This window comes from Taeniopygia guttata, chromosome 10, assembly GCF_048771995.1.
Source record: "Taeniopygia guttata chromosome 10, bTaeGut7.mat, whole genome shotgun sequence".
NCBI classification, from domain to species: domain Eukaryota; kingdom Metazoa; phylum Chordata; class Aves; order Passeriformes; family Estrildidae; genus Taeniopygia; species Taeniopygia guttata.
In genome coordinates, this window is record NC_133035.1 from 19,507,635 (window position 1) to 19,535,579 (window position 27,945).

General features: G+C 43.6%; 3 protein-coding genes and 1 long non-coding RNA gene across 12 annotated transcripts in view; all 4 read left to right on the forward strand.

The window, feature by feature from the left end:
- The window catches only part of IQCH (IQ motif containing H), a 54,204-nt gene extending 48,654 nt beyond the window's left edge, over window positions 1-5,550 (forward strand). For all 3 annotated transcript variants that reach the window (XM_030281777.4, XM_030281780.4, XM_012575474.5), the window contains 2 exons: window positions 706-814; window positions 2,046-5,550. In XM_030281777.4, the coding sequence (XP_030137637.4) occupies window positions 706-814; window positions 2,046-2,147 (211 nt within the window). In that variant the 3' untranslated portion in view covers window positions 2,148-5,550. The remainder of the gene's footprint in view (window positions 1-705; window positions 815-2,045) is intronic.
- A 1,269-nt stretch (window positions 5,551-6,819) lies between these two features.
- On the forward strand, window positions 6,820-9,838 carry C10H15orf61 (chromosome 10 C15orf61 homolog). Its single transcript, NM_001245382.1, is given in 2 exon segments — window positions 6,820-7,172; window positions 9,156-9,838. Coding segments are annotated over 2 exon segments (468 nt in total). The 5' UTR covers window positions 6,820-6,832; the 3' UTR covers window positions 9,284-9,838.
- A 2,315-nt stretch (window positions 9,839-12,153) lies between these two features.
- LOC121470524 (uncharacterized) lies at window positions 12,154-15,224 on the forward strand. 2 transcript variants are annotated; one of them, XR_005981538.2, is made up of 2 exons: window positions 12,154-14,125; window positions 14,444-15,224. It is a non-coding gene; the product is annotated as an uncharacterized lncRNA (long non-coding RNA). The 2 variants fall into 2 exon arrangements; XR_012057566.1 differs by having other exon boundaries at window positions 14,772-15,224.
- A 3,116-nt stretch (window positions 15,225-18,340) lies between these two features.
- The window catches only part of MAP2K5 (mitogen-activated protein kinase kinase 5), a 127,115-nt gene continuing 117,510 nt past the window's right edge, over window positions 18,341-27,945 (forward strand). For 2 of the 6 annotated variants that reach the window (XM_030280997.4, XM_032750182.3), the window contains exons 1-3: window positions 18,362-18,631; window positions 24,623-24,671; window positions 27,655-27,722. In XM_030280997.4, coding sequence (XP_030136857.2) covers window positions 18,497-18,631; window positions 24,623-24,671; window positions 27,655-27,722 — 252 coding nt within the window. In that variant the 5' untranslated portion in view covers window positions 18,362-18,496. Of the gene's footprint in view, window positions 18,632-24,622; window positions 24,672-27,654; window positions 27,723-27,945 lie in introns of all 6 variants that reach the window. The other 4 variants (XM_030280994.4, XM_030280998.4, XM_072934089.1 and 1 more) reach the window with 4 other exon arrangements.

A 27,945-nucleotide genomic window follows, 5' to 3' on the forward strand; every position in this document is an offset into this window, starting at 1 on the left:
CTGCAGGAAGGGAAAACCTGATTTTTTGGTAGCAGGACAAGAAGAAATAAACTCAGCTTGCAACAAAGAGGATTCCTGTTGTCTGCCATCACATTTTCAGAGTAATTTCATAGCCTTAATTGGGAAATATTTTCAAGAATTGTAGGAGTTGGAGCTTTTAAAACAAACACATGAAACATCTCTGAGAATTACTCATTTTATTCCATCAGAGATCTGTGGCTGATTCCAGTGAATGAGGCACATTATTCCTCAGTGTAATTCCCTGTTCCATAAGGTGTGGAGAGTCTGTGTGGACCACTGGGAAACCAAAGCCTCCAAAGCTGCAGCAATGCAAGGAATGTTGATCCTGCTGAAATGTCTTTCCCAAATTTTAGGCTGAAGCAAGCTTTTCCCAATGCTGTGAGTGTTTCAAGTGTTCTGCTGCCTCAGTCCTTCCTCAGCAGTCACCTTTTACTTGGAGCAGCCGAAACCTCTCTGCTTACTTCTGCTAAGTTGATTAATAAAAATTATTTATTACACAAATCCTTTCTGTTGACAAGTTAAAATGGAGCCTCATCTTTCATATCTCCCTGAAGATTTTCACCTTGTGAGATTGAAAATCCTCATTAAATTCCAGCACCAGGCAGGCAGAAATGAGAGGGCGATTGTTTTGGAGCGTGCGAAGGGAATCATTGGTAAACTCATTTGTTTGGATATCATTAACAGAACAATCGGAGAGGATCTCCAGGGGGTCCTCCTGACCTTTGCTCGCAATCTCTTCATCATCCATCAAGAAATATCAGCACCTAATATGCAAGGCGAGACCAATTTTAAGGTGAGGTGTTAATTAACTAACGATCCTGGTTAATTTCTGTACAAGGCCTGCAAATACCTCATGCTGGATCATAAACAAGTGCTAAACCATTCCTTTTTTATCACTGGCTGTGTGTGGTTTACAGTGTCTGGGTCAGTGCAGTGGGTCTCCCACGGAACCTGTTAGTTAAATTTAAGTTTGAAACTTTTGCTTTGAAAAGAGACATCCTTGAGCGTGAAATTATTTGTAATCTAATGCTCCTGAGTGTCCTTTGGAAGAGCAAAGGAGCTGTTGGCACTGCCTCACACAGTTCTGTCACAATTGCCTGCTTTATTTTAAAGGGACGCCCTCGAGGTAAGAATCTTAGATTAGAAACAAATCTCTCAGTTGATAATAACTGCTTGGATTATTAATGCTCATATCTTCTAAGCAGGCAGCCACTAATCCATTCCTTCCCATCCCTCACCCCAGCTCCCATCTCCCACATGGATTTGGTTCCCAGTTTTCTCTGCTGTTGGAAGGGGCCCATCCCTGGATGCTCCAGAGGGGGAGGACAAAGCCCAGGGCTCACCTGGGAGGTTCCCCCACCTTGCAGCCAGACCCAGCAAAGCAATCCCCAGCCCAGCCCTGAGCCCTGGCACAAACCCTCCTAAAAAGCTGCTTTTTGGTTCCACAGAACTGCTCCTTGTGCTGAGCTGCATTACCTTTAACTTGATAAAAACTTTCCAGCATCCTGTGTGTGTTTTGTGAAAGCTGAAGGGGAACACTGTGGTAGATTTGTATCTTCAGTCATGTCACATAATTGATAGCAGATTCTTTCTACCCTGACTGGATTTTCCACTAGAGTGTGAAATGACAGATTTTGGGGAAGACATAATTAAATTTCAACATGTTACAGAATAAACAACAACAACAAAAAAAAAATCCCATTTTTCAATATGAGGGAATGAAAAGCAACCACTGAGGAAAAATAAAAAAGAGAACTTTTCTCCATTGTGCATGAACATATGTGAAATAAAACACCTGTTAGTTAATTAGGAGTACAAATTGTATTTTTATTTACCTGGGATTTGTACATATTTACTAATAATTCCCCCAAGTGTCTCCAAAGTAATATTAAATTTAATTGGTGCATCCTGTCCTGTGTAACCCTGTTACCTCTTCCAGGCAGGCACTGCCAGCTGTGCACCCTGGCTGCTGGATTCCATTATAATGCCCATTAAATAACTTGTATTCCTGGAATCTGTTACAGATGGCAATTCGAGATATTGAAGCAATTCTAGGAGCTGCAGCAGGAAACAAACTGAGATTGGAAGAAGAGCAACCTTGGGAAGCAGATGCTCTGAAAGAATAGTTAACAGAAAATGTTCAAGTGCCTCATTCCTTATGCTTCTGGAAATGCTTCCTCATCTGTAAGAACAGGTTTGGTTTTCCTTCTGAGCTGGTGTGTGAAATGCCATTAACTGAGACAGAAAATCTCTGTGCTTCCCGCCTGTGGCACTGGGAACATCCCACCTTTCTTGCTGGAAAGCACAGGATCATCCTAACGCTCCTCATGTCCCTGTTGTCATTCCTGAAGTTCAGCACGTGGGTTAAAAATCCTATTAACGGGGTGGTGCTGCCTTTGTCACTGACTCAGAGCACTGAAAACAGCCCAAATTCCCCTTCCAACAGGCTGAAATAGCACTGAAAGGAGAGGAGCCCAGGGTTGGACCTGCCTGAGAGTCCAGAGGCCACCAGGATGAGCAGGGGGATGGAGCAGCTCTGCTGGGAGAAAAGGGGTTGGACTCGATCTTGAAGGTCTCTTCCAACCTGTGAAAGGTTGGGATTGTTCTCCTGGAGAGAAGAAGCTTTGGGGGAGCTCAGTGTGGCCCTGAAGGGGCTGCAGGAAAGATGGGCAGAGACAGCTCAGCACCTGGGGTGCCAGGACAAGGGTCAGTGGCTTCAAACTGGAGGAGATCGGGGTTAGTTGAGAAATTAGGAAGGAATTCATCCCTGTGAGGTGGGCAGGTCCTGGCACAGGTGCCCAGAGCAGCTGTGGCTGCCCTGGATCCCTGGCAGTGCCCAAGGCCAGGCTGGATGGGGCTGGGAGCAGCTGGGACGGTGGAAGGTGTCCCTGCCATGGCTGGGGAGTTGGATCTGGATGATTTTTAAGGTCCCTTCCAACCCAAACTATCCCATGGTTCTTTTGCCTATAAATACTTAAATTTAAACCCCACTTGATCAGTAATCCCAGCAACCCACATGCCTCTGCAGAACCATCTCTGTTGTTATGCTGCTCCTTCCATTACCTAAAGACTCTTGCAGCAGTTCTTTTGTGGTCATTTTCAAGTTATCAAGAAGAACAGTACTAGCACTAATTCATCAATAGAATTCTCCTTGCACTGTGATTCCCAGAATTCCACGACTTCTGCAGGTCTGTCCATCTGTATTTTGGACACTGGTGACCCTTTTGGTCACAACGGCTGTTGTTAAAAGAATAGCATTATATTTGTAATATTAATATCCCAACAGACAACACATTCCACATTTTACTAAGGAAGAGCTGATCTCAATGCATGGAGGCTGTTATCCTAGGAGTGGCAAGTATCCTTGGGATTACTTCCCAAAAAGCTCAGGCAAAAAAACAGTTTAGCACAAATACTAAACAAGACCAAGCAGTTGCACAAGATCAGCACCCAGTTTTTCTGATAGCAAACCTTTGATCCCTCAGCATGAGACATTATTTTCTGTGGAGTTTTTTCCCCTTTTACTTTGGTCACAGAATTAATTCATTGCAGATTAAAACATTTGCATAAATGCTGGTTCCTTCTTCAAATAAAATCCACAGGAGTGTTTTTAATTCTGGGTTTATTGCTGTTTTACATAAGTAGTGCTGGGTTTGGATAGCCCAGAGCCCACAGAGACTTTGCCAAGGTGGAATTTAGCTGCACTTGAGCTGGTTTGCAAAGGGTTAAGGAAAAGGAAGCCTTGATCCAAGGCAGAACAACATAAGGTCTGAGAGGCTCATTAGTTCACTGGCACTTGCTAGACTGCAGTGTCCTGGGAGGAAATGAAACCTGCACTTCCTTCTGCCTTTGTTCTGCCCTGACAAAAGAAAACTGTACCTGTTTTTGCAGGAAACAAGTGACCTGAAAGTTCCCGTGGTGAGAGAGATTTCTCAGCCTGTGCTAAGTGTGAAATGTATTTTGAGGAGGGGGGAAAAAAAGTTTTTAATTACTACTAACACTTCTGAGCCTTGAGCTGATGGAAGGATTGAAAACCTCTTTGCAGTCTCTCACATTCAGCTCCCATGCTGCTGGTGCCAAAACTGTAAAAATGTGGGTTTTTTTAGCAATGCTGCAGATTTAAAGTGAAATTATAATATTGTTAAAAAATCAGGAGTATAATTCTGTTCCCACTACTGGATTATTTATTCCCACTCATTAAAAGAGTAATAAAGTCGTTGAACTGTAGATTCAGAATTTCAGAATGTGAGCTGGATGGGAAGAAAACAGAACAAGTGTGAAGCAAAAGATTAAAGGTGACCCAGGTGTGGTTTCTCATCAGAAACTGCCCCAAAAAAATGCCAGATTTGGGCAAAATCTGGAGCCTGGCTCCTCAGCTGCAGGGAGTTGAGGAATGCTCCTGGAAGCAGGTGAGGGCCAGCAGGTTTGGCAGCACCTGCAGAGGATGCAGACGATGAAAATAAAGGATTTGTGCTCCCCAGGAGTCAGAGCTGGAAATGGAGATGTTTGTTTAACTGGCAGCACTTGGTGGATTTTGTTTCAGCAAGAATTCAGTGCAGCACAGACCAGGTCGTTCTCCTGAAAGAGCTACCTGGAGCTGATGATACTGGAAACTGGGTCTCCTGTTTTAGGTAGTTGGGTTTAAAGCCCTGGATAAAAGAAATTAAAAAAAGCTTTCAGCCCACATTTCCACATTTAGAATGACAACTCTGAGCACAGAGCAAAAAAAAAAAAAAAAAAAAGCAGTTTATCAACACAACCACTTCCAGATGTCTTCTGAAATGAAATGTTCACCCTCCCTCTTTCCTGGAAGATCTCCAGTACCTCAGGATCAGGGGAATTTACCACCTTCCCTCTAGGTTAAGGTAACAAATCCCTGGATTTTTAAGGCTATCCTTAAAAATTCATATCAAATCCATTTAACAGTGGGTTACTGTAGCTCTGAGGCACCCCCTGTTACATTGTACAGATCCCTATGAATTTCATTTTAGACTCCAGATTTTAATGAAGAACAAAAGATTAAGAACTACAATAATTGACAACCTTCATTAATGTAATTAATGAAATACAACAGCATTGTATCACTTTAAAGGTTCAATACGTCATTTCAACCCTTCAGCACAGTACCAGATTTCAACTTTTCTACCTTCAGCCACTATTACCACTACTGAAGAAATATATTAAAGCTAAACTATATGCTCTATTAATTATAGGGAGGTGAACTTGAAGGGGAAATTTGTTGCTGGTGATGATTAATAATTACTTGTTCTACACACATGTAGTACAGTAAATAAACAGGGCCTATTGTTGGGTAGTAATTGATTAATTAGCATGTTCATAGTGGATAGCTCAATGGTCTAAGATTGCTGAGTTTGAGATATTGCTTGCAATTATTGAAAGGAAAAAAAAAATCTGTTTCCATTTCTCAGTTTTCTGGACTTTTACCCCCCTCTGAAATAGAATGTTAAATGATTCAAAACCTTAGCTTTTACTTAGAAAAATGGAATATAGGCTGTGATTTTAAAGTTACGTCTTTGAAGGGGTCTGACACTTGAAATGAAGGTTTTTAGGGAGTTCTGCCAGGTAAAGCCAGTGCAGGAGGACACACTGCTGAGCACAGGAGAAGCTGGGTGCTGCTGCAGGTGTTCCCTCAGCACATCAGTGTCAACAAAACCTTTCTGGAAGTGTCATTTCCATTTTTTGGGGATGCTCCCACTCCCTGCAGGGCTGGGGGTGACCCATGCCCTCAGCATGGGCAGCTCCAGCGCGGTCTCGGTGTGTCCATCACGGAACCCGGGATCCCTGAGCTTGGAAAAGCCCTCCAAGGTCACCGAGTCCCATCTTGGCACCAGCCCCGAGCCCTGAGTGCCACCTCCAGGGATGGGGACTCCAAACCTCCCTGGGCAGCCCCAATGTCTAATCTGCCTTTCTGGGAAAAAATTCCTGCTGCTGTCCAACCTGAGCCTCCCCTGGTGCAGCTTTAGGTGATGTCCTCCTCCTGTCCCTGTTCCCTGGAGCAGAGCCCGACCCCGCGGCTGTCCCCTCCTGGCAGGAGCTGTGCAGAGCCACAGGGGCACCCTGAGCCTCCTTTGCTCCAGGCTGAGCCCCTTCCCAGCTCCCTCAGGAATTCTCCAGCCCCTTCCCAGCCCCATTCCCTTCCCTGGACACGCTCCAGCCCCTCAGTGTCCTTCCCGAACTGAGGGGCCCAGACTGGGGCTGATTCCCGTTCCACTCCCGTTCCTCTGTCCCGCTCCGTTCCCTCTCCATTCTTGTTCCGCTGTCCTGCTCCATTCCCGGGGCCATTCCCCTCCATTCCTGTTCCTCTGTCCCGCTCCGTTCCTGGGGCCATTCCCGTTCCCGTGTCCCGCTCCATTCCCGTTCCATTCCCGTTCCTCTGTCCCGCTCCGTTCCTGGGGCCATTCCTCTCCATTCCCTCCCAGTTCCCGTGTCCCGCTCCATTCCCGTTCCATTCCCGTTCCGTCCCCGCTCGGTCCCGCCCCCGGGCGACGCAGGCGCGATGCGGGCGGAGCTCCGCGGGATGCGGGCGGAGCTCCGCGGGATGCGGGCGGAGCTCCGCGGGATGCGGGCGGAGCTCCGCGGGATGCGGGCGGAGCTCCGCGGGATGCGGGCGGAGCTCCGCGGGATGCGGGCGGAGCTCCGCGGGATGCGGGCGGAGCTCCGCGGGATGCGGGCGGAGCTCCGCGGGATGCGGGCGGAGCTCCGCGGGATGCGGGCGGAGCTCCGCGGGATGCGGGCGGAGCTCCGCGGGATGCGGGCGGAGCTCCGCGGGATGCGGGCGGAGCTCCGCGGGATGCGGGCGGTGCTGCGGCGGCTGCACGGCGCGGCCGTGGCGCTGCTGCTGTGGCGGGGCCCGGCCGCGGCCCCGGCCCGGCCCGCCGCCTCCGAGGTGCTGAGCCAGCACCTGCGGCAGCGCCGCCTGCCCCACTGGACCTCGTTCTGCGTCAAGTACAGCGCGGTGCGCAACGACCAGTTCGGCCTCTCGCACTTCAACTGGCCCGTGGACGGCGCCAACTACCTGGTGCTGCGCACCGGCTGCTTCCCCTTCATCAAGTACCACTGCTCCCGCTCCGCGCCGCAGGACCTGGCGCTGCAGGACGCCTTCTTCACCGCCCTCAAGGTGCTCAACGCCGGTGAGTCCGGCCGGGGCCGCACCGCGGCTCGGCCCGGGCAGCTCCGCCTCCTTTCCCTGCTCTTTCCTCCTCGCTTTCCCCCGTTCCTCACTTTCTGCTTTCTTTTCCTTGTTCATCTCTTTTTCTCCTTTCCCTTCTCCTTCTTCTCTTTTCCCCTCACTCTTTCTGCTTTCTCCTCTCCCTCTCCTTTCTCTCCTTTCCTCTTTCCCCTCACCCTTTCTCCCTACTCCTCTCTCTCATTTACTCTTTCCCCTCACCCTTTCTCCTTGCTCCTCGCTCTCTCCTTTCATCTTTCCTCACTCCCTTTTTCCTTACTCCTCTCCCTTTCCTTTCCTTTCCTTTCCTTTCCTTTCCTTTCCTTTCCTTTCCTTTCCTTTCCTTTCCTTTCCTTTCCTTTCCTTTCCTTTCCTTTCCTTTCCTTTCCTTTCCTTTCCTTTCCTTTCCTCTTTCCCTTTCCCTTTCCCCTTACTCCTCTCCCTCTTCTCTCTCCTTTCCTCTTTCCCCTCAACCTTTTTCCTTACTCCTCTCCCTCTCTTTCTCTCTCTACTTTCCTCTTTCCTCACTCCCTTTTTCTTTACTCCTCTCCCTCTTTTCTCTCCTTTCCTCTTTCCCTTCACCCTTTCTCCCTACTCCTCTCTCTCTCCTTTCCTCTTTCCCCTCTCCCTTTTTCCTTACTCCTCTCCCTCTCTTACTCTCCTTTCCCTTTTGCTCCTTCTCTTTTCCCCTCTCCCTTTCTCCCTGCTCTTCTCCCTCTCCCTCTCTCTTTCCCGCTCTCCCTCTCCCCTTTCTCCCTGTTCCCGTCCCTCTCTCCCCCTCTCTCCTCATCCTGGGGATCAGTTTCTGTCCTCTGAGCAGTTCTGGTCAGGCTGCTTGGACCCTCATGTGCTGCTGGAATAGAAATCCTTATCATAAAAAGGCTTTATCAACACCTTATTCATGTCAAAAAGTAGATATAGTTAATATCCTATATATACACACATATATATAGTACAGACATATACTTTTGAAGTATATTATTTCAAAACTTCGGCTGCAGATCCAATGCCATAACATTTCATGCATTTCCGTGTTTAATTTTTTAAAATTTCCTTTTCCTCGCAAGTCTTCAGTGACTTTTTCAAAGGGTGTCTGCTGCTCTTAATTTACTGACCTTTCCAGACTGATGTAGTGAGAAAATATAATCACGAAGATTGATTTCTTAGCAGCACCTTTAAATCTGATTTTCTTTTTCCCTCCACCCAGTCACAACTGTGTTTTTCTCACAACTACCCTTAATGTTTCATATTTAAATGTTTGCAAAACATGATTAAAAAGGCAATTAATTTCCCTCAGAATCCTTTTTAAGCACTTAGCTTCAAGCACGTTAAATTTGGTGTTTCTGAATTCAGGGCCTAAATCCACCTCTGTTTTCCCCTCTATAATAAATAGAATATTGTCTGTAATAGATGGATAAATTGACAGGGCTAAAACATGTCACTTTAAATATATATATATATATAAGCCTTTTATCCATTTCAGTTCTGTTGGAGCTGATATTTTTGACTGCTGATCTGATTTTCCCCAGAGCAGCTTCATGTTGATTTATGGATTCACTGCCTATTTTTTAAATTTCTGCTCTGACACAAACTCCAATAACTTAAGTGGATATTCTGGGAGTTTGGGTTTAGTATTTGAAGAGACATATATATGTATAGATATATTTAATTAGTAGAAATCACGTGTACATGGCAATATTTCACTTCTTTCATGTTGTTCTCCTGTTTTCTTTTTCTAATAATTCCTGCATATTGCTGCTTCCATCCTCAACAGCAAAGGTGTTAAGCACTGATTTAAATAAATTTGAATAAAGATAAAATATTTCTAAGGCAGCTTTTCCAGGGTTATTTCCCCTCTAGTTTCATTTTGGAGTTGCCATTTCTCGCTCTGAATTTGCAGTTTGGGTTTCACTCTCTGAGTGTGTAACGTGTTTGTGTCTCTCCTTAGGCATCCCAACTTTACTGTATGGAATTGGCTCCTGGTTCTTTGCCCGTGTCACAGAGACTGTCCACACCAGCCATGGCCCAGTCACTATTTATTTTCTAAATAAAGAAGATGAAGGAGCCATGTACTGAACCGAGTATGTCCTCTGGAGGGTTCTGTGCTGCAAATATCTGCTGCCTTTGAGTGAAAAACCTAAAAAATTCGGTTTTTCCACTGTGTTCTCATAGTCAGCGTGCTGTTTCAGGAAGCTGCTTGGACTTTTTGGTCGTGAGAGGTTTATTTTTGCAGAGGTTTGAAGTTGAAGAATTAGAATTTCTCAGGGTGTGTCTGGAAGTCAGGGACTGGTGCTGCTGGACAAACTTGTGATCATTTAAAGAGGTGCATTTATCAACTTAGAGAGCTGAATTGTAGCCTGTGGCCAAGGAAACTGTGAATGCACTGACATTTTCAGAATGTCCCTGAAATGATAAAGCTGCTCAGGTGTAGATCCTGTCTAGATATTTCATATTGAATTAATTCTCACAGGTGTAACTGTGTCTGAATAAATCCTTGGCACTGAGTGGTCACCATCACCTGGAAGAGCCTTTGGGGAAAAATACCCACCCTAGAACAAGTGCAGAATTGCTGTATCACAATTTTTGAAATGATATTTAAATAAAATACCCAAAATATGTTTGATGCTTGTATCTTTTGCAATTCTTTAGCTCCAGATGTGTGTTGTTATTTTTCTTTTGATTGCTTTATAGGTAAGTACAAAATCTAAGTGATGCAGAAGATTTAGGCCACTGTGCTAATTCACAAATTGCTGGTATTTTTAATTAATGGGGAGAATGAGAATACTATAAGAATATCTCAATTTTTGGATGCAAAATAACTGATTTCTCCAGTTGTAACCAGGCACAAACAATAACAAAACAACTTCATATCAGTTGGAAACCTGGGCAAAAAAGAATAAAGCTTTTGGGGAACTGTTTGGATAGTGGAAATCTGGAATTAATGGAAACCTGTGCAGGATCTATTGGTGGTGTTGGGATTTAGTGCCAGCAATTAATGGAATGTCAGTTCCAAATCCCACAGCTGCTGATGGAAGTTGGTCATTCCAGTTCTCAGGAGCCAAAAAAGAAATGTAAAATGGGTAGGGGCTGGTTTGAAGGGGAATCACTTTTCCTCAGTAAATGATTATCAAGCTATGGCTACAGTATAATGTCATTTAAATATTTTTAACTTCATTCCAGATAACAGAAGTGTTTCCCACTTAATGAAGCAGCACGTGGCTTTCCTAAAAGCAGCACTGAACACTTTATTTCATCAGAGAAGTGCTGGCGCTGTCAAATTTTGGAGAATATTCTTGCCACGAGTTAAATGTCTCAAAGATGCAGAGATGGCATTACAAGAACCCTCGTTAATAAGAAAAATTGCAGCTAGCATTTTCCTGGAGCTGATTTGCACCGCAGCCCGTAAGTTTAAAGTCAAATACTGCTCATTCATTGCCGCAGAGCTCATCAATACCTGGCTGTAAAGGTTTAGGCTCAACACAAGGTTGATAAAATGGTTTTTAATTACCAGACCATAAATACAGCTCTTCACTGGAGCTGCAGCTCGTTTGATTTCTGATAATGGGCACTGCTGACTTGGCTTACCTGTTTTCCAATAAATGCAGCAGCAGCCCCGTCCCTGCAGTGATGGGCAGGGCTCCTCGGAGAGCATCCCTGACAAACTGCCCTATTGATTGCTGCAATTCCGGGCTGCTTGCAGCATTAAATAGAGCCCTGATCTCTTGCTCAATGATCTCACTGTGTAACAATTAAGCAAATGTAATATTTTCTTGTATTACATGAAAATCAATGGACCTCTTGCTCTCAGGAAGTTGATGGTGCTGAAGGATGAACTGGGAGATGTCTGAGGGCAGAGTGCCAATATGGGATTGCTCATTGCTTGGGTGGGAGCTCTTGCACTTCTTCAGAGGGAAAATGAGCTCTTTGCAAGGGATAACTCCAGTTATTAAATCATGAAGAAATCATTTTCATGTGTGACTATCAACCCAGCTGCTTCTTTTCAAAGGTAAAACATTTCCACTCCTGTTTTGCCATAAATACCAACTTCTCAGCCTCTATTATTTTATCACTCAAGTTTTGGCCTGAATGCAAGATACTGAGGGCCAAGGAAGATTTGTACCACCCTGTCTCAAAAAATTCTGCAGCGCTCAGGAACAATTGATCCACCAAATGACCCTTTTGACTTCTGACAGATCTGATTTGCGCTGCCTCCCATTCTGAGAAAAGTTTAGTTCCCCCTGCTAGCCTGGCCTTAATTATCTCCTTGCTGATGTTTAAATGAGGGAGAGATGACGTCCCAGAGCTTTGTTTCACCTCCCTTAACTACTCCAGAGAAACCAAACCCCCAGGATCAGGTGGCTCCTCCTTGTAGCACCTTTTGAAATAATGATGATTTCTGTGGGCACCTGAAGCTGGAGGAGCTGCTGGTGTCACCCCTGGGCCGGGTCAGCGGGCTCGGGTGTCCCAGTTAAACTCTGCTGCTGTCACTTAATGGGAAATGCAGCTGCTTTGCTGAAAGATCAATGTCCAATAAAGGCTGCACAATCAAATCTTGTTGCAATGATTGAGGTGCTTAATTGCCTTTCAAAGATAAGGTGGTAATCAACACACGTTCAGCTGATCTTTTTTACCGCTTCAATTACACTCTAATGGCAGAGCCAAGGCAGGATCTTTAACTACTTATACTTATTAAATCTTACCTGGCTTCTGAAAAATTACTTAAGCCACGCAATCGATAAAACCCAGCTCTTAATTACTATATTTCACTTTTAGGCCTTTTTGTATGGTTGATAAATGTTTCACCTGAGACTCCGCACCGCTAATGAGTTACCCCAAGAAATGCCCTTTCCTGCTGCTGCCTCCAAATTGTGCTTCAACATTGGTGCCTTTGTTTGTTTTCCTGAAGTTTTGGGGCTGCTGATGCAAACGTGGTCCAGGTAGTTCATTTTATTTAAATATTTTTAGAATTACTGTCACTTTTTTTATCACCAGTTGATGAGCTACATGCAGGTGGACCCAGTTCCACACGAAGTTCTTAACTTTTTCTCCCCACTGTAAAATGAATTCTGGATTTAAAGACTGGATTGGAACTCCTAAATATTTATGATTAGTATTCCCATATCGTCTGAAAAATCAGTTTTTGTGCTGTTTTCCTGCTCCCCTCTCTTTCCCTGGAGCAATCTCCAGAGCTTTTCTCCTGCTGACCTTCCATTGACTTGGGCAGAATTTAAATCTGTCCTCACCTTACCTTGTGTGTTGACCTAAATCTCCTCACAAACCATAATTGTAGATCTCCCTGATGTATGTTATTATTATTGAATGAAATTTAGGTATTTTTTAATAGTTGAATGCCCTTAGGCCTCTGGTTTAGAGCAACTTTTCCTGAAACAAAGGGGATTTTGCTTCATGTATTATTTACTGTGGCCATTTAATTTATATTGGCTTTTGCTGTAACCCCTTAATCATGTTCACTGCAGAAAAGTGAGTTCATAATTCTGAGAGTCATCTTGATTCCTTCCCCTGTTTCTGGAAATAGAAGCCCTGATTTAAATTTTGGGCTGTATATTTCAGTTTAAATACACCTAAGAACAAGTGGCAGCTTCAGCACTGCAGCCAGGGGATGTAGAATAAAGATTGTCACTAATATACTGCAAGTTGGCTTGAAAGATTTCTTTTATTTCTAGAAAAGAATAAGACGTTGGTTTTGCATTTAAGTCCTAAAAAGTCAAATACAAACAATTTTGAGTGATTTTGAAAGTAATTGCATCACTTTAAGCACAGTTTATGAGCCCTGTTGTAGTTCATTATAAAACCAATTTATTACTTGCAGTGATATTAATATTCCTAATAGAATTAAAAGTGGAAAACATGATTAAAAGCAATCCTTCAGACTCTGATCAAGGGAATTTTCAAGTTTAAAATGTAAATATCAGATTAGAACACTGATTTTTGAACAAGATTACAAAGTCAAACCTGTTTTTTTTTTTTTGTTCCCTAAAAGAAGAAATGCCATTAGATATGATTGTTACATGCTCAGTGATTCATGGGCCTGCTTATGTACTTTGTGAGATATGAATTATTTAGCAAGAAAAATCACAATAATTTTGCTGTTACTCAAGAATTTATAGGTTGACAGAAAAACAATTATGCAGCCCCTGGAGCTGGTCTGAAGGGGCGCAGGAGCATCATTAACCACACACAGCCCAAGTGCAGGAGTTACCTCGTCCCTGTGCATCACACAATCTGCTTCTTTGCAGAAGTTATTCTGAAATTAAAACAAAAACTAAATATTTACTAATTTAGCCTAAATCCAGTTCGCTGTTGTTATGTTTTCTTTCAGTCTGAGTTGGGTTTATTGTGAAAAAAAAAATCTTTAAAATATCTGTTTGTGGGTTTCCCTGTGAACTGAAAAGGTGAATTTATTTCCTGATATTTGGGTCCCAAACAATCCTTTCTTATTCCAGAGAAACTGCAGGGTGGCAGTGGAAGTTGGGTGGAAGTTTTAATGCCATTTTTAAGGAATCTGAATTTATCCCTGGTGCACTTTTGGTGAGTCTTTCCAGGAGATGCCTTTCAGGGAAGAATATCTTTAGAAAGCCTGGACACTGCTGACCTATTTTTCACGAGCCTGAGGGAATTCAGTTTGCTGCACTCACAGGCAACTGAAAGGAAAAAAAGTGAATTTCACCATGATATGTTATTTATCAACATAGAAAGTTAGACATTAATATCTTTCCAAAAAGACAGGAAAAATGTGTGCTCCTAAAACAACCATCAGGTGCCATTTTCTCTCTAGGAAACTGAGAATTTGTCCTTTGTTATTTATAATTCCAGCCTAGAAACCGGTGCAGGGAGGAAGCAGGGATGACAAATTGAATTTGGTGAATTATACACTTATATTCAGTGTCTGAATTACAGGTAAGTGGCACAGCACTGGTGTTGGAATGCAATAGTATTCCAAAATATTTTCATAGTTAAATGGGAATTATTTAGCCTGTTACATAATAAATACACATTAGTCCTAGTTCATACATTATTTCTATATTATTATATTATTTCTATTATATTACTTTATTCTAGTATTATGCATCATTACCATATTATAATAGCATTTATATATTATATATTCTAGATTATATTTATAATTATATTGTTTATATATTATATTTTCTAGATTATATTTATTATTATATTATTTCTATCTATTTTTAATATATATTATTACATTATTCCTAGGTCATAGCTGGAAAAATTCTAGTAATAATGAGATTATTGGAGCTGCTGAGTAGGATCCAGAATGAAATCAGCATTTTTTTGCCTCTATCCTTCCTGTGCCTCCTTTTATCCAAGGGGATGAGTGCAGGACTGGAGGAATTGGGAATCCTAATCTCAGTTTTAATTCACTGCTGGGTATTTTTACCCATCCCACTGCTGAGAATGAGCTCCCACCTCCCTCCCCAGGCCAGGAAAACCCAAATCCACATCCTGCAACAGCAAAATTCAACAGCAGGGCTTGAATTTTGGGGGAAGCAGCTCTTCTTTTCCTCCCTTTTCCTTTTTACAGACTTCTGCTGGAGGGACCCAAAACTCCATTACAGAGTGTTTGTGACAGAGCAAAAATAGAAAATTTCCTGTGCTGGGCAAGTTCCTTTGCAGTGGGAATTCACCACGTAATAACTTCTTTCCTTACTTGTGGAGTAAACGACCCTGCTAAGCAAATCACCGGGATTTGCATTTTTTCCATCCTCATGGAGACTCCTGTGAGATGAGAATGATTTTCCTCCCCTTCCTTCCTGTGTCAGCACTCTGGAAAGACAGAAATATTTATTTTGATTTGGATTTCCTGGCCAGCTCGGGATGCTCCCAGCGGCGCCGGGAAGCAGCAGAGAGCAGCAGCACACTGCGAGTGGCAGCAGCTGGCAGCCACCAAGGGAGGCTCTGTCCCCCTCACACACCAAATCCTGAATTTCCAGAAGTCCTGGATTCACCATTCTCTAATTAAAGCATTGCTACACCATTCCTTTGTGTTTTGGATTTCCATTTGTTTTGCATTTTGGGTGGCTGTGGCAAGAACATTTCTGTCTCCCTCTCAGGATTTTCATAGAGGAGCACAGAGAGAAGAAAGAGAAAACAATTTCTATTTCTGCTCCTTGTTTTTCCCATGAGGAATGTGTTGGGAGAATTGTTTACCTGGGTGAGTGCTTGGTTGGATTCTGGTGAGGATTGTTTGAGTTGATGGTCAATCCAACCCAATCCAATCTAACCCAATCTAACCCAATCTAACCCAATCCAACCCAATCCAACCCAATCCAACCCAATCCAATCCAACCCAACCCAACCCAACCCAACCCAATCCAACCCAATCCAACCCAATCCAATCCAACCCAACCCAACCCAACCCAACCCAACCCAATCCAACCCAATCCAATCCAATCCAACCCAATCCAATCCAATCCAATCCAACCCAACCCAATCCATCCCAATCCAATCCAACCCACCTGGGGCTGGGCTCAGAGAGGGACACGAGTTGTGTGAAAGTCAGAGAAAATAGTATTTAGTTTGAGTATCCTCCTTTTATATAGTATATTAATGTATTTTAGCATATTTATTATAAAGAAATAATTCAGCCCTCTGAATTGAATCAGACTCATCATTTTTCCCCATTGGGTTCACTGCATTTACAATAGGTGGCATTCCCTGAAGGATAACTTTGGTGATGTGGTTATTAATGTTGTGTTGTAATCAATTATTTAAATGATTTTTTACGGGGTTTCTAGAATCCTTCTACTAGGAACTTGAACTTTTTAAGGAGAGGTTTTTAGGCTACTCAAATGCAGAACTTCAAGAGTATTTTATATTAAAAAAAATCATGGATTGTGTTCTTGCAACACCAATTTTCCCCCCACTATTAAAGAATAATATATAAAAATCAATGTTGGTGACATCTCATAGCAAAACTTCTGCGGCATGATAAAATAAATATCAGCAATTTGTTTATTTCAACTGAAAATTTCTGATTAAACTTGGGTTTTAAAGAAGTCTGTGGCAAAACCAAACCCATATCAATAAATTAAACTTGGGTTTTAAAGAAGTCTGTGGCAAAACCAAACCTGTATCAATAAATATGTGTGTTGATGTGCTGTACTTCTTAAGATATAAAAACCCTTCAAGTTTGATTACACAAATCAGAACGGGAGATTAAGGTTATGATTAGCCCTGGAAAATCAACGTAATATTTATGCAAATTTGGCAAATTGAGTTGGTTTTCCCCATAGTCTCATAAATGAAGAAGACATTTTAGAAAAATTGCAGGTCTATAGAAATTCCATCATTTTGTGTCCTATTCTTTAAAATTTAATAGAAAATGAGTCTGATTGAAATGGAGCTGAGTGAAAGGTACACAGGGACTGCAGGTAAAAGGTTCATTTGAGCAGAAAGATGTCTGTGTGGGCACCACCAGTCCCTCAGATCCTTAGGAGCTGGGGCTCTATTAATTTTTAGTATAGGAACGAAATTATAAAGTTATTGAACAGAGAGAGAATTTATCTCTGTTAATGGCCATTGAATTTTTTTTTTTTTTTCCTAAAGCTCAAACTAAGTAGAATTCAAATATGAAGAAGCTTGAAGACGTTTCAGGAATTAAAAATACCTCCCATTCCCCCCCTCTAAATTGATAAAATAACTCAAATAGTCCAGTTTGTCAGAGATGATAATGTGAGAGAGTGTGATAAAATGCACGGATCAATAGCCCACAATTGAGATTAATGCTGTTCTCTCCAAAAAAAAAAAAAAAGTGGATGGTTTTATGTGGCAGAGCTGTGTGGAGCAGAGCTCTCCCTGTGCCTTGTGGCAGGGAAAAGCTTGTTTTAAAAGCTGAATTTGGCTTTTTGTGATTGCAGAGCTGTCAAAACACTTTGCTGCTGAGGCGGGCAGGGATTTTCTGCCAGCAGAACGACGGGTCATGGCTTGGACTGGGCGGGTTTCGGCTGCATCCCTGGTGGAATTGGGGCTGGACATCAGGGGTTGGCAGGGTTGGGTTGTCCCAGAGCTCATCCCAGTGCCCATCCCAGTGCCCATTCCAGTGCCATTCCCAGTGCCATTCACAGTGCCATTCCCAGTGCCATTCCCAGTGCCCATTCCCAGTACCCATTCCCAGTACCCATTCCCAGTACCCATTCCCAGTACCCATTCCCAGTGCCCATCCCAGTGCCCATCCCAGTGCCCATCCCAGTGCCATTCCCAGTGCTCATTCCCAGTGCCACTCCCAGTGCCATTCCCAGTGCTCATTCCCAGTGCCACTCCCAGTGCCATTCCCAGTACCCATCCCCAGTGCCCATTCCCAGTGCCCATCCCAGTGCCACTCCCAGTGCCCATTCCCAGTGCTCATTCCCAGCGCCATCCCAGTGCCCATTCCCAGTGCCCAGTGTTCGGGCTTTTGGGTTTGGGTCTTTGTGTTTGAGTGTTTGTGTTTGTGGTTTTGTGTTTGACTATTTATGTTTGGGTTTTTCTCTTTGGGTTTCTCTGGGTTTTTCTATTTGAGTTTTTGCGCTTCAGTTTTTGTGTTTGATTATTTGTGTTTGAGTTTTTGTGTTTGGGTTTCTGTACTTGTGTTTTTGGGTGTGAGTTTTTGTGTTTGGTTTTGTCTTTGGGTGTTTGTGTTCGTGTTTTTGCGTTTGGGTTCTTGTGTTTGGGTTTCAGTTTTTGTGTTTGGGTTTTTGTGTTTGAGTTTTTCTGTTTGGGTTTGTGTTTGAGTTTTTCTGTTTGGGTTTTTCTGTTTGGGTTTGTGTTTGAGTTTTTGTGTTTGGGTTTGTGTTTGAGTTTTTCTGTTTGGGTTTTTGTTTGGGTTTGTGTTTGGGTTTTTGTTTGGGTTTTTGTTGTTGATGGCCCAGCCGGGCCGAGCCCCGCCGGAGCAGCCCCGGCCCGTCCCTCCGCAGCTCCGAGCGCGGATTCCGCCTGGAATCACCATTTAACAGCACCAACCCTGCCAAAACACAGCACAGGAACCCAAAACAATTAAACCAACGCGGGGCCGGGACCGCCTCCTCCCGCCCACGGCACCGCCTCCCCTTCCTCCTCCTCCTCCTCCTCCTCCCGGGGCTCCGCTTTGGTTCCGGGGCAGCGGCTCCTTCCTGCGGGAGGCGGTGCGGGGTGAGCCCGGCCCGGCTCGGTTCGGCTCGGTTCAGCTCGGCCTGGCTCGGCTCGGCTCGGTTCGGCTCGGCTCGGCTCGGCTCGGCTCGGCCCGGCCCGGCCCGGCCCGGCAGCCGCAGCATGTGAGCCCGCGGGGCGGGGATGCTCTGGCTGCTCTGCGGCCCCTGCGGCGCCATGGACAGCCGGGCGCTCGTCATCCGCATCAGGGTGCCCGACGGAGCCGCCGTGGACTGGACCGTGCACTCGGCACCGCAGCTGCTCTTCAGGGACGTGCTGGTGAGCGGCTCACAACGGCACCGGGAGCGGGACCGGGAGTGGGACCGCCCGGGGGTGTCACCGGGACCATCATTCCCGTCCGGGGAGTGTCACCGGGACCCCCTTTCCCAGTTCGGGGGGTGTCACCGGGACCATCATTCCAGCCCCGGGGGTGTTACCGGGACCCCCGCTCCCAGCCCGGGGGTGTCACCGGGACCCATGTGCCAGCCCTGGGGATGTCACCGGGACCATCATTCCAGTCCAACGGGTGTCACTGGGACCATCATTCCAATCCAGGAGTGTCACCGGGACCATCCTCCCAGCCCGGGGGGTGTCACCGGGACCGCCTGTGCCAGCCCGGGGGTGTCACCGGGACCGGGACCGCGACCGCCCGGGGGTGTCACCGGGACCATCATTCCAGCCCGGGGGTGTCACCGGAACCCCATGTGCCAGCCCGGGGGTGTCACCGGGACCATCATTCCAGTCTGGGGGTGTCACCGGGACCCCCTTTCCCAGCTCGGGGGTGTCACCGGGACCATCATTCAAATCCGGGGGGTGTCACCGGGACCATCATTCCAGCCCGGGGGGTGTCACCGGGACCCCCTTTCCCAGTCTAGGGGGTGTCACCGGGACCCCCTGTGCCAGTCCGGGGGGGTGTCCCCGTGACCCCCGTGCCCACCCGGGGGTGCCACCATCCCTCTCTGTGCTCCGAGGGGTGCCGGAATCCCTCCCGGGATGGCGGGAGGTGTTTTGGGTGTGTTTTGGCTTGAAGGGGACAGCGATTCGTGCTGCAGGTGCCAGGCAGGGCCATCCCTGGGCTGGGAGGGACCTTTGGAGTCCCCAAATCGCTCCCAGGGACTCCTCCGGGTCAGGGCATCCCCTGCTCCGTGCCAGCCCGGCGGGAGCGGGGCTTTGGGAAGGAATTCCCTGCTCGGGGAAGTGCGGCCACAGCTGCTCCTGGTGGCATTTCCCCTCCCGTGGTGGCATTTCCCCTCCCGTGGTGGCATTTCCCCTCCCGTGGTGGCACTTCCCCTCCCTGCTGTGGATTTTTGTCCGTCTGCGCACAAGGATGCTCTGCTTGCTCAGAAATGGGAGTGGGTGTTTGTCCCACTCAGAAATGGATTTTTATCTCACTCAGAAATGGGAGTGGGAGTTTGTCCTGCTCAGAACTGGGAGTGGGTGTTTGTCCTGCTCAGAAATGGATTTTTATCTCACTCAGAAATGGGAGTGGGAGTTTGTTTGTCCCACTCAGAAATGGCATTTTATCCTGCTGAGAAATGGGAGTTTGTCCTACTCAGAAATGGGAGTGGGTGTTTGTCCTGCTCAGAAATGGGAGTGGGTGTTTGTCCTGCTCAGAAATGGGAGTGGGTGTTTGTCCCGCACAGAAATGGATTTTTATTCCACTCAGAAATGGGAGTGGGAGTTCATCCTTCTCAGAAATGGGAGTGAGTGTTTGTCCCGCTCAGAAATGGAAGTGAGTGTTTGTGCTGCTCTGAAATGGGGTTTTATCCCACTCAAAAATGGGAGTGGGTGTTTATTCTACTCAGAAATCAAAGTGGGTGTTTATTGTTTGTCCTGCTCAGAAATGAGAGTGGGAGTTCGTCCTGCTCTGAAATGAGAGTTTGTCCCACTCAGAAATGGGAGTGGGGGCTTGTCCTGCTCAGAAATTGGTTTTTATCCCACTCAGAAATGGGAGTTTATTCTGCTCAGAAACAGGATTGTGTGTTTTTCTTACTCAGAAATAGGAATGGGTTTTTGTCCCACTCAGAAATGGATTTTAATCTCACTCAGAAATGGGGATGTTTATTGTTTATCCCACTCAGAAATGGGGATGTTTATTGTTTATCCCACTCAGAAATGGGGATGTTTATGGTTTATCCCACTCAGAAATGTGAGTTTTTATCCCACTTGTTCCCAGCTGTGTCCTTGGCCCCAGGAGCAGCTCAGGGTGCAGGTGATGCTTTTTGCAGCCTGCCCTCACCTCTCCTCCCCAGCACATCCACAGCACTCTGTGTGCCCCCATTTCTCCAAAAAAACCTTCCCAAACCTCCCCTCACGGGCACTTTCCGGTTTTACTTTGTTATTAATAATATAATTAATATTATTATATTAATGTTTATTATTTACTTTGTTATTATTCATTTGTTATTAAAGTTAGAGAGAAATTTTGCAGGTGTCTTTTAGGAGGTTAATCCTGTGGAAAGGACACGTGGGGATGGAGGAAATTTCTGGGAATTCTCAGTGTTGGGCTTAGAGGGTTGCAGAGCTCACATTGGGAAAATGTTGTCATTATCCCAACATTCAGCATTTTCCAGAACTTTCTGTAGATGGAGGAATGGGAGCAGAACCTGTGACAGACCAGGGAGGTTTTTTGGGGGGGCAGATTCCCCTTGGTGGTTGCACAAGCCTGGGGTGACCCGCTGTGCCCTTAAAATTGGAGCAAATGGGTTTGGTTTTCTCCAACACAGCTTAAAAATCACCTCAAAACATAAATTAAAGCCTCAAAGATAATTTTATGGGGTTTTCTCAACACAGGGCAGCCCATGGGAGCCACCCTGAAGGAAGAAGAGCCTAATTCATCTCCCATGGATGCAAGTTCTGGGATGTGCCCTAGAACTTTTTTTTGTTTTCCTTTTTTTCCCCCCCAAAATAAATTGAAATAACCCCTGATTCTTGGGATTCTCCTTTGCCATGCTACAATTATTGTGAGTTCAGGTTGGTTATTGAAAAGTGAGCAGAGCCATTGTGGCCAGGGGGTGACAGAGGATCTGCAGTGGCAGAAGATCCCTGAAGGTGAGGAAGGACAAGTCAGGAAAACTTGGAGCTTGGAACATCTCAGCTTCATTTTTAAGCTGATTTTTGTTCATTTTGCCTTCCAGTGAGTGCAGGCTTGCAGCATTTCAACCTGGTGAAATTATTATTAATATTTTATATTTTTAGGTGATTTTAAAACTGATTTTTAAGCTGATTTTTGTTCATTTTGACTTCCAGTAAGTGCAGGCTTGCAGCATTTCAGGCTGGTGAAATTATTATTATATTTTATATTTTTAGGTGATTTTTAAGCTGATTTTTGTTAATTTTGCCTCCCAGTGGGTATAGACTTTTAGCATTTCAAGATGGTGAAATTATTATTAATACTTTATTTTGCAGGTTGGTGAAAATATTATTAATATTTTATATTTTTAGGTGATTTTTAAACTGATTTTAAGCTGATTTTTGTTCATTTTGACTCCCAATGGGTGTAGCCTTGCAGCATTTCAGGCTGGTGAAATTATTATTATATTTTATATTTTAGGTGATTTTTAAGCTGATTTTTTTTTTCATTTTGCCTCCCAGTGGGTGCAGCCTTGCAGCATTTCAGGCTGGTGAAATTATTATTAATACTTTATATTTTAGGTGATTTTTAAGCTGATTTTTGTTAATTTTTCCTCCCAGTGAGTGCAGCATTTCAGACCTGTGTGCAAGTTTTATTTCCATCCTCATTTTCAGAGCAGGTGTCACTTGAAATAAGTTCTCAGCTTTGCAGGCCTGTGAGTTACCAGTAAATAGCTTTATTTTTAAGGCCCCACTAAATGAATTACAATAAGCTTATTTTTTTTTTTCCCCTCCAGCTGTCTGCATTCCTCCTGTCACCGGGGTATTTAACACTTGGTGTTAATTCTGTGTAACTTCACCTTGTCACAGTGAGATAAACCAAATTTAAACCAAATTTAACTGGAACAGGAGAGCTGGGGTTCAATATTTACCCTGATATTTGAACAGGGTAAATAAAAAATTTCCCATTTTCTGCTTTTTCACCCCTGAAACGTATTTGGGTTTGGAAGTTCCTCTGGCACCTGCTGTTCCCTGATTTTCCCCTTCATTATTTTGAGGTTTTTAATTCTGTATCCCTTACATAAACCCACTTAAGCAACGCCTACAAGTGGGAATATTTTGTATTTTATTGCTCCTGATTCTGTTGTGATAGTAGGAAATCCTTTGGGCACATGTAAATCCTTTGAAATTTGGAATAATGCTTTGAAATTTGGAATAATCCTTTGAAATTTGGAATGATGCTTTGAAATTTGGAATAATCCTTTGAAATTTGGAATAATGCTTTGAAATTTGGAATAATGCTTTGAAATTTGGAATAATGCTTTGAAATTTGGAATAATCCTTTAATCCTGGCTCAGCCCAAGGCCTGGGGATGGTTTGGAGCTGCTGCAGCCACTTTGGGACGTGCACAGTGATGGGATTTCCCTGCTGGATAAACTCATTTAATACAATTCCTGTGAGCTGAACAAAGTTTTGGGGGTTGTTGGTGTTTATTTAGTGCAAAACTTGGGGTGTATAATTCACTTATTGGTTATTACTTAGTTATTAATTGCTTTTTGATTATTACTTATTTATTATTAGTATTAAAGAAGTCTCAATATGCAGAAAAAGTTATTCTGGAGGGGTGCAGGAAAATCAGATTTATTTTTTTTATCACTATTTCAGAGCTTTGGGATGTTTGGAGTTTTCCAAGGAGGATTTTGGGGTTATCAGGGCTGCCCCTGATGCTTTCACACCCCTTAAATCCAGTTTTTAAACAATTTAAAAATTAATTTCATAGAAGCATCTGTGTGCCCATAGATGAACATTGACAAGGGGCTTAAATCTAAGACAATTAAAGTGTTTTTGCTGAGGAATTTTCAATGTTTAAGTGAATGAATTTAGAAATATTTAGTCTTCCATGTAGGCAAGACTGATTTCTTACTAGAAATAGTGGGTTTTAACAGAGGCTGGTAAACTCTGGAGAATGGAAAAATTTTTATCAACATGGAAATATTTTGGGGTATTTTTTCCCTATTTTTTTTCCTCTACAAATTTACAATTCCACAATTAAACCATGCTGCACATTGCAAGAAAAAAAAAAAAAAAAGTTGGGTTGGAGCAGGGAATGGAAGTGGAAATTTTGGCTGAAAAATGATAAAAACTGGGAAAATTATCAAGGAGATTCTCTGGTAGCAGCAGAAAAAAAATCTGGGTTGGAGCAGGGAGATGTGGTTGGAAATGTTGGTTTGTTTTGGTTGAAAAAAGGGTAAAAGCTGAAAAAATGATCAAAGTTCTTCTCTGGTCCCAGAAATAACAATAAATTGGGTTGGAGCAGGGTTTGGAAATGGAAATTTTGGCTGAAAAATGGTAAAAAAAATCTTCTTTAGTAGCAGCAAAAATGCTCCCAGCAAAAAACAAGAAAACAAAAACAAACCCCAAAAAACCACCACAGCAACAAAAAAAACCAAAAAACAAAACAAACAAACAAAAAAAACCACCAAAAAAACACCCAAAAAAACCCCACTGGGATTGGAAATGGAAATTTTGGCTGAAAAATGGCAAAAGTTCTTCTTTGGTACCTGCAAAAAAAAAAAAAAAATTGGGTTGGAGCAGGGTTTGGAAATGGAAATTTTGGCTGGAAAATGATTGAAACTTTTCACTGGTATCAGCAAAAAAATCTGAATTGGAGGAGGGAGGTGGAAGTGGAAGTGTTGGTGTCGTTTGGCTAAAAAAAATGATAAAAGGTTTTCTTTGGTACCTGTAAAAACCATCTGGGTTGGAGCAGGGCGTCAATTCTCCCTCAGTATTTGAATTATCTCCCGAATTTTGGAGAATCCCAATCCCAGGTGAGGCTGACAGAGCCCTGCAAAGAGGAGAAAATGGGTTTTTAAAGCAAAATAAAAATTCATAGAGCTTTTTTTATGGCTGGTTTTGATCAGTTAAGTGCCCATTTTTTTATAACCCAAGGAAAAAATGGAATTTTTTTTCACCTGCAGGAGCAGAGAGCATGGAGCTGTTTGCAATTAGGAGGGAATTATTTGGGAAGAAAAGAGTTTTTCTGGAGGGGAGGAAAAACAAACACATCATGATGGGAGCAGATTTGTGTTGTCCCTAAAAACTTCCTCATTTTGGGGCAGTGGGGAGGGATTAAAGGGATTTAATGCAAATCAGGCTTTTCCTATTTGATATTTAATGGATTTTTCCTTACATTTTTAGGATGTCATTGGCCAAGTTTTGCCAGATGCCACGACCACAGCATTTGAGTGTAAGTGTGGCTTTCATCAGCCAATTCCTTTGTCACATTGCTGGGCTGTAACTTAAATAAATAAATATATTTTTAATGTTAATTCTTATTATATTCTGACTCTATTTATTATTTCAAAATAAGTGATCCTCATTATACGTCACGGTTAAATATTTATGCATTAATGCAACTTTAATAATGGCACCAAACCGAGCAATATTTTATTATTTAATCACATCTGGAATATTTCCACAAAGTAGCTTTAATTACCAGCCTGACCTTACCGTGCTCTTACTCCTCAGTGCAATTTTATTGCTCAAATTAAATGAAAAGTATAAACTACCTGTAGGTCTCAGCTTAAAATTTTTAATCCTCCAATCCTCCCAGCAAGTATTTAGGCTAATATCTGTTTTTTAAACGCTGTTTATTTTGATTTTTGAGGGGGTTCCTGGGGGGTTGTCCTGTCTGGAGAGCAATCAGCTGCAAAGGGGAGAAAATACTGAAAAACTGGAGTTTCCTTCCAAATGCAGGAGGCATTTCCTGCTGCTCCCTTTTAATTTTTATTATATTTTTCCCTCTGTTTTCCTTTGAGATGAAAGGAAATGATATTTTTTATTTTATTTTTCCCTCTATTTTCCTTTGAGATGAAAGGAAATGATATTTTTTATTCTATTTCCCCTCTGTTTTCCTTTGGATGGAGGGGGTGACAAGATCTGACAGATCAAACTTGAGATGGGGCCTCTCATTTTTAGCAGCTTTTCTCCCCTTTTTAGAGCTTTGGGGCTCATTCTGCCTGTGGATAATCAGAGGAAATATTGATTTATGATCCTTCCAGTCCTATTTAATGCTCTTTTTCTCCTCACACCTTGTGCTTTCCTCTCCCAAAACCAAATTTTATTTCTGAACCTCGGTTTTTTCCTGCCTGAGCCTGCAGATCCTTGCCATTGATGCCTTTTTTCCACTTCATTTTGGGTTATTTTGTGTTAATATTTTTCTGCCATCCCACATTGGCTGGGTTGGAGCTCCCTGCTCCACCACGTGCAGGAGTTTCCCGGAAAATTCGGATTTTTTGTTCTGCCTCCCAACATCTGCTCTGTGCCTTCCCTGCGTGTCTCTAGTCTGTCATTTCCAGCTGCACCAGCCCATTTAACTGCCAGCTGAAATATGGATATTGATGTTTTTAAAGGGTTTTTTTCCCTTTTTTCCTCACCCTGGGTTTTTCTGCTTGAAGTTCTGCTCTCCAGCGCTGCCTCAGGTGGGGAGAATTGTCTCCATGACAGATTTTTTTGTGCTTTTTATTTTGGTTTTCTCACCCCCAGCGTGGAAATCCAGATTTTCCCCTGTTCTCCACGTCCCTACAAAAACCCCACTGACAACATCTGGCCCCTCAGCATCCTGAAATCCCCACCCTGCATTCCCCCGTTCCTGACTCGCTGCAGATTTTGGGGAATTTCTCTGCTCAATATTTATTCACCATCTGCTGCTCCCTGCTCTCCTCTCAGGGTTCCTTCCTCCATTTTAAAGGATGCGAAAAAATCCAGCCAGGATGGGGGAATTTTTTTTTTTTTTGTTCTACTCTTGCTTCCCACAAAAATCTGGGGGAAAAAAAACCACACAAAACCCAAAAATCTGGAGGAAAAGAGCCACAAACCACAAGAATCTGGGGAAAAAAAACGACAAAACACAAGAATCTGGGGAGAAAAACCCCACAAAACCCAAAAATCTGGGGGGAAAAAGCCCCACAGAACCCAAAAAACTGGGGGGAAAAACCACAAAACCCAAGAATCTGGGAAAAAAACCCACAAAACCTGAGAATCTGGGGAAAAAAAAAACAACAACCAAAACCCAGAAAACCCAAAAAGCTGTGGGAAAAAAACACAAAACCCAAGAATCTGGCTAAAAACCCCCACAAAACCCAAGAATCTGGGGGAAAAAACCACAAAACCCAAGAATCTGGGAGAAAAAAAGACACAAAACCTGAGAATCTGGGGAAAAAACAAACAAACAAACAAACGAAAAACAAAAAAAAAACCAAAACCACAAAACCCAGAAAACCCAAAAATCTGGGGGAAAAAACCACAAACCCCAAGAATCTGGGAAAAAACCCCACAAAACCTGAGAATCTGGGGAAAAAATAAAACCCCAAGCAAGGAATTCAAGTAAAACTTTTTTTTTTTTTTCTTTTTACGGTCCCAGCTCAGTCTGTTCCCTCTCCCAGACCTTTTATCCATAAATTCATCCCTCTCCTGCTTCCCCTCTGATCCCTCTTGTGGTGCTCCAGTACTTCTCTTCCAGGATATTTTCAACCCAATTTTGAGGGTTTTATGTTTTACTTGAATTCCTTGCTTGGGGTTTTATTTTTTCCCCACATTCTTGGGTTTTGTGGGTTTTTTTCCCCCAGATTCTTGGGTTTTGTGGGGGTTTTTCACCACATTCTTGGGTTTTGTGGGTTTTTTTTCCCCAGATTCTTGGTTTTTGTGGGTTTTTTCCCCACATTCTTGGGTTTTGTGTTTGTTTTTTTTTTTTTTTTCCCAGATTCTTGGTTTTTGTGGGTTTTTTTTTCCCCACATTCTTGGGTTTTGTGGTTTTTTTTCCCAGATTCTTGGTTTTTGTGGGTTTTTTTCCCACATTCTTGGTTTTTGTGGGTTTTTCTCCCAGATTCTTGGGTTTCGTGGGTTTTTTCCCCCAGCTTGGGGAAGTTTTTGGGGAGGGAATCCCAGCTTGGGTAAGGTGCTCAGCTTCAGGAGAGGTTCTGGCAGCAAAAAAAACCTGCTGAGAGTGAAGTTCTGAGCACTTTGTGCCCCTTTTAAGACAAAAATCACAATTCTTGTTAATTAATAATTGGAGATTCTGTGCCATTTCTACATTATTATTTCAGAGTACTTGTGCAGTTGGCCTTTTCCTTTTTAGATTGTTGACTTTCTTTGCTGCTCTAAGTGCAGACAAAAGTGCAGAATTGTCTCTGTCCTCCCTCCCTTGCTCACCTGGTGCCTTCCTCTGGCAGATGAGGATGAGGATGGGGATCGGATCACGGTCAGGAGCGATGAGGAGATGAAGGCCATGCTCTCCTATGTGAGTACCCTGCAACAAATCTGGATTTTTCCCCGTGTTTCTCATTTTTTTCTTGTTTTTTTCTTCATCTGACAGCACTGAACTGGGCGATATCCCCCTGTAAAATTCAGATTTTTGATCTCCTGGATGGAATGGAGGTGGTTTCACGCCAGACCCGTGGACAGGCTCGACTTTAAAAAAGAAAAAAGACTTGTTCACTTACTGATCATATCATAAACATTAA